Here is a 10,422-nt window from a genome sequence, read left to right on the forward strand (position 1 = left end):
AATGTCGCTAATGCTCTATTTCAGTCCTACTATACACTAAAATATCATCAAAGAATACCAAGACATACCGTCACAATAGAGGTTAAAAAATATCATTCATGAGGCCTTGAAAAGTAGCTGGAGAATTGGTGAGACCAAACGGCATCACCCGAAACTCGTAGTGCCCGTCTGGAGTTTGAAATGCAGTTTTGTGCACATCCGTCGGGTGAATTCTAATTTTATGGTACCCGGCTCTCAAGTCAAGTTAAATATGATCGGTGATGGTGATAGCATATAGTGCCCGGTAGTCGACACAAAAACACCACGAGATGGTGTTTAAATAGATAAAAGAGGATCATTGACATTAACATGTCGTACCTGGACATGTGGGGTATTAGTTTGGTGTGGTCCCACCCTTGGTTCTTCTTGAGACATCGATTTTTATCGACAATAATATGAAGCCGATTGGTTCATGACATATTCCTTCAAGGCATTATGATCATTTTGTATTGCGTCCACCCGATGCAGCAAATATTTGGAACATACCCTAAGTTCATTCGCCAAGCCCATGTTCACACCCATGGACGTTGGTTGACTCGGTCCTACCGTAGCCGCCCTAAGGGAATCGACCTCTTGATTAGAGTTTTTGTGGATTGAGTCTTCCCTTATCGGTGTGCTCTCTTTCCTTGATGATGACATCTTCCTTGTCTCCACCATTATTGGAGGTCTAAGGTTCGTCGGGCTCTGATACTAATGGTAGGTTACAGAACGTTCCCTTCAAGATCTGGATTGATTATAGAATGCAATCTACATAACTGAGGAAAAGTATTCACCAAATATTCTCCCGTAGTCAGAGTCAGATAATTACGAAACCAAGGGTGGTCGATTCGTAAATTCCTGATCTACGTTTTTCATATTTACTCCCTTGGCATATTCGAACTGCAACTAGGACAAAAATACGCTAGAGTGGGGTGATGGTGGTAGTGACAAGTGGAGTGGATGATAAGGTTATGAATGATAATGGAGATGAGAGTGGATGGTTGATGTAGAATAACAGCTAAACACCACTTATTCCATAATACAACCATTTATTCTAGAATAACAGCTAAACACCATAATAGACATTTCAGAATATAAATACTATTTTATTAAAATAATATTTTATATCACACACTAACCCAAGTATCAATTTACCCTTGATTTACCTCTCTTAAATATCTTATTATAATTTATCACTCATATCTTATCTTTTTCAAACATCTTATCATAATTCATTACTCATCTCTTTCCTATCTCAAACATCTTATCAACATCTTATCATTATTTATCACTCCTTTCTACTTTCTATCACTTATCATACTCTTTTATTTTATACTAAATAAATAAAATTTAATTTAAACAACAGAAAATATCAATAATTTAATATTTTATAAATTTAAGCACATTTTAAAAGGTATTATTATTAAATATTATTTCCATTTTATATACTTAAATATAAATATAAATATTATAAAATTCTTAATAATATAATATTTAATCGATATAATAATTTATTTATAAATTATCTTATTATTAAAATAATTTTTCTATGAACTAATAACATCAAAAATATAATATTAATTAAAATAATATATTATCAAAATAAATAATAAATCATAGATAAATAATATATTTACTATTTAAATATTTTTAACCTAATTGAGTTTTTTAAAATCAATAAAATAAGAAATTTTGGAAAAAGATATAATAGTATTAGTAATCTCATGTTTTCAACTAAAATAAAAAAAATATGAAAGTGTAAAAGTTTAATATAATTAATAATTTTATTTTAGAATGATTATTAAAAATATATGTTCCATGTAAAATAAAATATGGTAATATTTAAAATATTATAAAATATAATAATATTTTATATTATTATAAATATTTATAATAATAAAATATTATTTTTGACTATAATATATGTAGAATTAAATGAAGAAAAGGATAAATATTAATAAACTAATATTTTACAAAATTAAAATATAGTCAAATTGCATTCAAGTATTGCATATTTATCTCCTTAGCATTGCATTGTATATTTCTCTAACATTACAAAGGCATTGCATATCTATCTCCCTAGCATTGCATTACATTGCATATTTATCTTTCTAGCATTGCACTCAAGCATTAGATATTTATCTTCATAGCATAACATTGCATTGCATATCTATCTCCCTAATATTGTATTGCATATTTATTTCTCTAGTATTACATTACATATTAATATTATTTTAATTTTATATACGTAAATATAAATATAAATATTATAAAATTATTTAATATAGTATTTAATTGATATAATAATTTTTTTTCTAAATTATATTATTGTTAAAATAATTTTTATATGTACTAATAACATAAAAAAAAATAATATTAATAAACTAATATTTTATCAAATTAAATATTAACTCATAGATAAAATAATATATTTACTATTTAAACTATGTATTAACATAATTAAATCTTTCTTTCTGAAAATGATAACATAAGAAATTTTGGAAAAAAATAATATAATATTATTAGTAATCTCATTTGAAGCTAAAATAAAATATATGAAACTGTAAATATTTTAATATTATTAATAATCTCATTTTGGAAAGATTATTAAAAATATATATTCCATCTAAAATAAAATTTTATTATTTTCGACTACAAAATATAATAATTTTTAAAATAGTATATAATATAATAATATTTAAAATATTAATAATAATAAAATATTATTTTTGATTATAAAATATGTAGGATTAAATGTAAAAAAAATATTAATAAATAATTATTTTATAAAATTAAAATATATTCAGATTACATTTCATTGTATATTTATCTTCATAAAATTGCATTACATATCTATCTATCTAACATTGCATTGCGTATCTATCTTCCTATATTGTATATATAATGACTTAGCCTAGCATTGCATATGTAACGCACTACTATAACATTGCATAGGTAACTCTAAGCATTACATACGTAAATTCAAGCATTACATACATAATATATATAAATTTATTTATTATATATTCCATCAATCTACTTTAAATCAAATTGAAGGGTATTTTAATAATTTTTTATTTTTTACGTTCACTTTATATCACATTAAACATAATAATTATACTCTTATTCTAGAATACAAGTAAACAAACGAATAGCTATTCCTAAAATAAAATTATCATTTTAGGAATAACAAATTATGTGAATAAGCCCAAGTGAATGTGGGCTTCAAGAATAACCTTTATATTATCCGAAATATAACTTCTTATTCTAGAATTAGAATACAAATACTATTCAATAATATTACATTTTATACCATATACTAACTAAATTACTAATTTACCCTTGATATCTATCCCATCAATTTACTTTATATCAAATCAAAGGGTATTCATAGTAATTTTATAAAATATAAATTTTTGTTTCTATTTTTTCTTTTCACTTTATATCGCATCAAAATAATTACTATACTCTTATTCTAGAATATAAGTAAACATTACTAAGAGTTTTTATAAATTCAAAATTACGTATCCGAACACTATTCTGAATTTTCTATTTTTGTCTAGGATTTAATTTTCAGAGAGTAGCATGTCAATTCTCCGGTAATTTGATGTAGCGAAACACCCAGTAGAGTAATTTGCATATTTGTGCACAATAGTTTAAAATCATTATTTCTTAATGAATGTTGAAATCTAAGAACTTGTGTCTTTTTTTAAATATAATTTAAGAACTTAAATGTTACTAATAAGTGAAGTCAACGAGAAACATGCCACAATAAGCCAACAACATTCATACAACACTTGATGCAATTTGTCTTGCCAAAGAAATTCCTCCCATGTCCATCCGTAGAATTTAAACACCCAATCTCTTAATAAATTTGGACATCAGTCTCAGAAAGTTTCTATTTTATTAAGTTATTGTGTTTTATGTATTTTCTAGATACTTGTTTATTCTTGATACTTTTGTTAATTATGTGGGCTTTAAGAGCCTGTGCATGTCAAATGTTAAATGCTCCGACACCAAGCTGGCCTTTTAGTCACATGTATGTTAGGCTTTGTTGTGATGTTAACTTTTATTAAATATCTGTGAGAAAATATAATTTATACCTATGTGGTTAGGCTAAAATTTAAAGCTGTCTTCTTAAACTTTTGTTTGTGTCAGTTATTCCAGCTATATGCAAATAACCAAAATACTATTTTTATTTTACATCAGAAAAGTAATCTTTTTGTAAATTTTGTTTAGTCTTATCCATTTATTTCATCTAAATGTTTCTTAATTTTATGTTTTGAACATTTTAAAATAAAAATAAAAGAAAATGTAAAGTAAAAAAAAATAAACATTTTTAATAGAAATTTTTAAAAGAAATTTTAATAGAAATTTTAGTACGACAACAAGAGGGTAAAATTAATTTTTCAAAAAAAAATAAAAATAGAGTGACCATTTTAACCTCGGGGGGCAATTCAGTCATTTGGATGCTGCCAGTTCGCCTCGATTGCCGGTTTAGGGTTCAAGAGTTCACCTCTGCCTTCTTCTACGAATGCTACGTTGTCCGAATCCCTATTCACTCCTGCGAGCTAGGGTTTAGGGTTTAACCATTTCCTTCCATTTCTCTCTCACTATTATCGTAGGACTAGGGTTCTACTAACTCGATAACCTTCGCACCTTGGTTCACCATGTTGGCGCTCCGTAGAGCCGCAAATCCCATTAGGTAATGCTTCTCTTTCCCCATTTCTCGATTACTCATAGCTTCTTGTGATTGAGCGTTTCCTTTCTGTCAGCTTCTTGTTGTATGCTAATTAAAAATCCTTCTTTGAATCTATTCTGTAGAAGAATTTCTTATTAATAGACTCGAGTACTAATTATCTGATCAAAATTGGATATCTTAGGATCAAGTTTTAATCATGGTTACATAGTTAGATTAGCTCTGATTATAGTATTGATCCTGTAACTGTGATTGAGAAATGCGCTTCGTGGATTTCATGGCTTCATGGTTGTTGTCACCACCTTGGTAACAATCTCAGTCGTGGTTGTAATTGTTAGTGAGGACTGCTCCTATAGATTTTATCTACTTCGCCAGGTTTAGATTTTTGTCTGTGCTGCACAGAGTCTGTCATGGTAAACCTTAAGTTAAATCAACATGCTGATAATTTCTTTTTCTTTTTTCTAACTATTTTCTTTGTGAATGTCAGGAGCCATAGTGCCATAATTGTGGTTGCTCGTGCTTGTTGCACGAAGTCTGGAAGATTGAGTACTAACACAGAGCAGGGAGAACAGTGTCATGTGAACCACTATTGGAGATCTGATGGTTGCTATACTCCAAATTCATTTTCTTATGGACATTTTACTTCTGCATTTGCGTTCTTGTGGAGTAGGAATCTTTCTTCTCAGACTAGTACTACGTCCAGTGATGAGGAGGATGGCTTCTCTGATCTTGACATACCTCCTGAAGCAGAGAATGTGAAAGATGAGGAGTTGATGCCTGAAGGAGAATTATCTGAAGAACGCTCAGAAGAAGCTGTCGATAATTCAATTGAATTTTTAGACGCTGAAGTTGATTCAAAGAGTGAAAAAAATAGACTAAGAAAGAGGAGCTCTGTTTCTTCTGTTTTAACAATTATACAGGAAGCACCCAGACATGCTATGGCTGAAGCACTTGATAAATGGGTTGAGGAAGGTAATAAATTGGGACGAGATGAAGCCTTTGTTGCCCTCCTTAATCTTCGCAAATGGAAGTTATATCCAAAGGCTTTACAGGTGCTTGCTTTATGCTATATTTTTTAAGAGTGTCATACTAGAATGTAAGCATATTTTCCATATGGCTTCCTTTTCTTTTTTCTTTTTTCTTTCTCTAATCTTTGGTAGCTCTGCAATATAAATGAATCGTAATACTTCTGATGATCAATGTATGATTGGACTGTTTTCAATAGTTTTTGCTGTGGTTTGCAGTTTTGTGCATAATATTTCTGTAATTCTAAGCCTGAATTTGATTTCTCTTAGAGGGAAATTGATGTCGGTCATGATCTCCACCATGAGTTATTTTCCAACCTTATAAAAATTAATTATTGAAAAAAATTATTACAAGAAAAAAATTTTCATTTAAAAATTTCATTACAATATAAGTTATTAATTTTACTAAGATGACACAATTATGCTAAAACTATTCCTATTGAAGCAAATCTTATATTTATAATAAACAATCATATGATTGTGTTATTTTCTATGTAAAATTAGAATATTTCCTTCATAAAATGAAATTTGGTTAAGCGATCATATGGATATGCTTTTATCTTTCCTAGGTGAGATGTAGTATTTAGTTTGGCAATTTAAATTAATATTAGCTCTTATATCTATCTTTAGTGTGGTTTCTTATTTTTTGAGCTGCCTTGACCTCTAAAATTTTGTGTGCTAGCAAATCTCTTTCCATCCTCACCCGACACCCTACATGCTTTTCAAAACATTCTTATAATTTACTGATGGCTTAGGATACTGATTTAGTTATTAAATCATTGAATTATCAAAGGTAGTAATCGGCTGACTTTACTAAAATCAAGAAAAAAAGAGCCATCAATCTGAAGTACGCTGGTTCCTTGTTATTAAATAATATAGAATAATAATACTACGACTACTAATAATAATAGTAACATGAAAATTAAAGAGAATTTAAGTGAAGAAGATAGCTGAAGTCTCATTGGGAATATCTTCAGAAGATAGAGATTTATGTGGATTCAAAGAAGTGACTTATCCTCCAAATGGCTAATGCTATATTTATTTGAGAACGTCAAGATCTTTAGATGCTTTTAAGAAATTTGAAACGTTTTTCCTGCATTATCAAAAATAATGTGTAAAGGAATATTACAAAATATAGAGTAAGAATGATACATTGAGCTTATTATTGCTCATAGGCTTTAAGATAATATCACCTTCAAATGAAGATTGTCACTGTTGAGAATTAATGCCTTCAAATTAAGATTGTTACTGTTGAGAATCAATGTGAGGCATCCAATATTCATGGATTAGAGAAAATTGAGCCACATTACTTTCACATGAGTAAATGCTCTATTCATGTGTACTACCAGGTTGATGAAATGGGTCAAGCATGAATATAGATGACTAGCTATCTAAGTACTTAATCATCAAATTCAATATATAGATCTATGTGATAATTATCTTCAATTCCACATTCCATAATTTCTTTTCTTCTTGCATAACCTGGATGCTTTAACATAGATCTTTATCATGTTATTGTGCCCTATTACTTGCTTCGCCTTTTATATGTTACTTTATTTTCTACGCACTATTATATGTTTTCCATTTCTAAGATACACTTTTTATGCACTTTAGTATTGACCAATTTGCCACATCAGCACTATGTGGTATATTGGCACCAGGATACTACCGTTGCCATGTAGAACTTTAGTAATATAAAGGAAAACACCGGTTAGTCTACAACTTTGAAGTTTGAACTATGGCTGGCATTAATTATACTATAGGATCGATAGAATAAACATTTTAGGTTGTGGAAGCATGCTCTTCATATTCAATTAAGATATAATTTGACGAATTTTTTCCATATATTATCAGGTATGTTTATGTAATTTGAACAGCTTTTTGTAGTAAAATCAGCCCTCAAACTTTTTAGCTTCTTATGCACTATTATATTAGGAAAACTTCATTTCTCATGTTTTCATTAAAGTATTTCTTCTTTCTTCATGTTCTGAAGTCTGACCATATTTTATCTCACAAATTGTAGTTCATGGAGTACCTGGAAGCAACTAAGCATATTGATTTTGTGGAGCGTGATTATTCTTCTCGTGTGGATTTGGTGGCAAAAGTGTATGGCCTTCATAGGGCAGAAAAGTATATTGAGAAAATTCCACCAGTCTATAGGGGTGAGATGATCTACAGGACTCTTCTGGCCAACTGTGTTGCCACATCCAATGTTATGAAATCGGAGGAGATTTTCAACAAAATAAGGGATCTTGGTTTCTCACTTACAACCTTTGCTTGCAACCAGCTATTGCTACTTTATAAAAGGGTTGATAGGAAAAAGATAGCTGATGTACTCTTGATGATGGAAAAGGAAAATGTCAAGCCATCTCTTTTTACATACAAACTCTTGGTAGACGTTAAAGGCACTGCAAAAGACATATCAGGGATGGAACAGATTGTGGAGACAATGAGGGTCGAAGGCATGGAGCCTGACATTTTGATTCAAGCCATGGTCGCAAAGTACTACATCTATGCAGGCTTGAAGGATAAAGCAGATGCAATTTTGAAGAAGATAGAAGGTGATGGCGTCAAGGAAAACCGTGATGCTTGCAAGGTTATTCTTCCTCTGTATGCTGCTCTTGGCAAAGCTGAGGAAGTGGAGAGGGTTTGGAAAATGTGTGAGACTAAACCTCGTCTAGATGAGTGTTTAGCTGTTATTGAGGCTTGGGACAAGCTTGACAAGATAGAAAATGCGGAGAAAGTGTTTGAGAACATGTTTAAAACGTACAATAAGCTTTCTGCCAAGTACTACAATGCATTAATGAAGGTTTATGCAAATCATAAGCTCCTCCATAAAGGGAAGGAACTGGTTAAGAGAATGTCGGACAATGGTTGCAGGATCGGCCCTTTAACTTTGGATGCACTTGTGAAGTGTTATGTTGAGGCTCAAGAGGTGGAGAAAGCTGATTCCATATTAAAGAAAGCATCCCAACGAAATCAAATGAAGCCTCTTTACAGTACATACCTTACTTTGTTGGACAACTATGCAAAGAAGGGAGACATCCATGGTGCCGAGAAAATATTTTACAGGACACGGCAGGTTGGATATCTTGGGAGGATGAAGCAGTATCAGTTATTACTTCAGGCGTACATAAATGCCCGCAGTCCAGCCTATGGATTTAGGGAAAGGATGAAAGCTGATAATGTTTTTCCAAACAAAGCTGTGGCAGCACAACTAGCATCTGTTGACGCATTTAGGAAGACACCGATTTCAGAATTGCTTGATTAGTGCTTCTTTTCATTCAGGTTTATGCCATGTAGAGAACTGATTTCAATCTTTTAATGGTATATAGACATGCTCTGTGCACACAAATGATTTTCCAGATGTTCCATTCTTGCGATAGGACTTGGATGTGTTTGCCTTTCTTTCTTAAGCTTTCTGATGTAATTTAGGTAGATGTAGGTGTTAAACTTGTGATTCTAGATCTGACACTTGTTTAAGATTGTTGTTAGTTTTCTCAAACTTTCTTGCAATATTCCAGAAAGCAGAAAGTACAAGTATCTTTAAATTCAGCAGATATATTGATGATTTCCTTCCTGTAGTGTTTATTGCTCTAATTCATCTTTTACTTTGACTCTAAATGTTTATAGATGAGCAGAAGTAAATGACATGATAACTGGCTCGTTACCGACATGTCACAAGATTATGAGCTTTGTTTGATTCAGTGATATCTGAATTATGATTTATATGCAGGACTTCCTAACGTCCCGAGAGGCTGCAACTGAACAAAAGCTACAATAATGTTGTCTACTTGGGTTTTTGGTGAGTTTTGCAACTATTGATCACTGTTTCTATGCCAGTTCTCTAAACAAATTCTCCCTTTCCTTCAGTCACCTACTCTTTGATGAGCTTCACTCTTCTTGCTGGCAGGAATGGAGGAGATTTCGTAAGTAAATATGCTTCTTTGCTTACTGTGGTAGCAAATTTGGAGGAAAGAAACAGTAGTATTGAAATGGAAACACTTGCATTACCCACTTAATTCATAGAATCTCCGCCATCCCGGGCTAATGCATTGTGTTATACCCAGAGGCCATGTCAGGCATAGAAGACTCTTCTTTATTTCTTTCTTGTCGTTCTTTATTTTTATGGGTGAAATCGGATCGGATACGAATCAGATAGTGCTCAACCTATATCCGGATCCATATTTTAAGTCCGGATATGGATTCGGATACGGATATTAGACGGATAGCAAAATTTAAAATCATATCCTAACTAAACGGATATGGATAATTTTCGGACAGAAGATCGAATCTTAAACGGATATTAATTGAATTTAAAATAATTATAATATTTTATTTAGATATAATTACCATAAAATTATTAAGAGTTTTATGATAAATAATTTTTTTATATGTCAAATTTATAAAATTAGAGAAATTAATCTCTTTAAATAATATATAACGTATTATTAGTAACAATATTAATATTTACTATTTAAATAAGCAAACTAAAAATTGTAAATTATTTAAAAAAATATGCAGGAAAATGGATATCCAATATCCGTATCTGAATCCGAAAAATATATTCAATCCGTATTTGAATTCGTATTCGAATTTTTTTCAAAAATTCTATCTGTATTCGAATTCGTATCTGAATCGGATAGAAATTTTTTATTCGAATCTGATCTGAATCGGGTC

The 10,422-nt window shown here is 30.6% G+C and overlaps 1 protein-coding gene across 3 annotated transcripts; it reads left to right on the top strand.

Moving 5' to 3' along the window:
- The first annotated feature begins 4,504 nt into the window (after positions 1 to 4,504).
- LOC140791515 (pentatricopeptide repeat-containing protein At1g80270, mitochondrial-like) lies at positions 4,505 to 9,865 on the top strand. 3 transcript variants are annotated; one of them, XR_012109581.1, is made up of 5 exons: positions 4,505 to 4,723; positions 5,205 to 5,769; positions 7,766 to 9,030; positions 9,479 to 9,547; positions 9,616 to 9,865. XR_012109581.1 is itself a non-coding variant. In XM_073142128.1 (3 exons), the coding sequence occupies exons 1-3, from the start codon at positions 4,689 to 4,691 to the stop codon at positions 9,011 to 9,013; spliced, it is 1,848 nt and encodes a 615-aa protein (XP_072998229.1). In that variant the 5' UTR covers positions 4,505 to 4,688; the 3' UTR covers positions 9,014 to 9,326. The 3 variants fall into 3 exon arrangements, 1 of the variants encoding a protein (XP_072998229.1); XR_012109580.1 differs by having other exon boundaries at positions 9,656 to 9,865; XM_073142128.1 differs by lacking the exons at positions 9,479 to 9,547; positions 9,616 to 9,865 and having other exon boundaries at positions 7,766 to 9,326.
- Positions 9,866 to 10,422: the final 557 nt, after the last annotated feature.

Source organism: Typha latifolia, chromosome 6 (genome assembly GCF_019914945.1).
Source record: "Typha latifolia isolate L0001 chromosome 6, TyphaL0001v2, whole genome shotgun sequence".
Taxonomy (NCBI): Eukaryota; Viridiplantae; Streptophyta; class Magnoliopsida; order Poales; family Typhaceae; genus Typha; species Typha latifolia.

Bases quoted from the DNA above. Each gene is read 5' to 3' on its own strand.
- LOC140791515 (XM_073142128.1), top strand. From the start codon at position 4,689: ATGTTGGCGCTCCGTAGAGCCGCAAATCCCATTAG. The intron at 4,724-5,204 runs GTAATGCTTCTC...TGTGAATGTCAG, and splicing joins AGAGCCGCAAATCCCATTAG to GAGCCATAGTGCCATAATTG. The intron at 5,770-7,765 runs GTGCTTGCTTTA...CACAAATTGTAG, and splicing joins TATATCCAAAGGCTTTACAG to TTCATGGAGTACCTGGAAGC.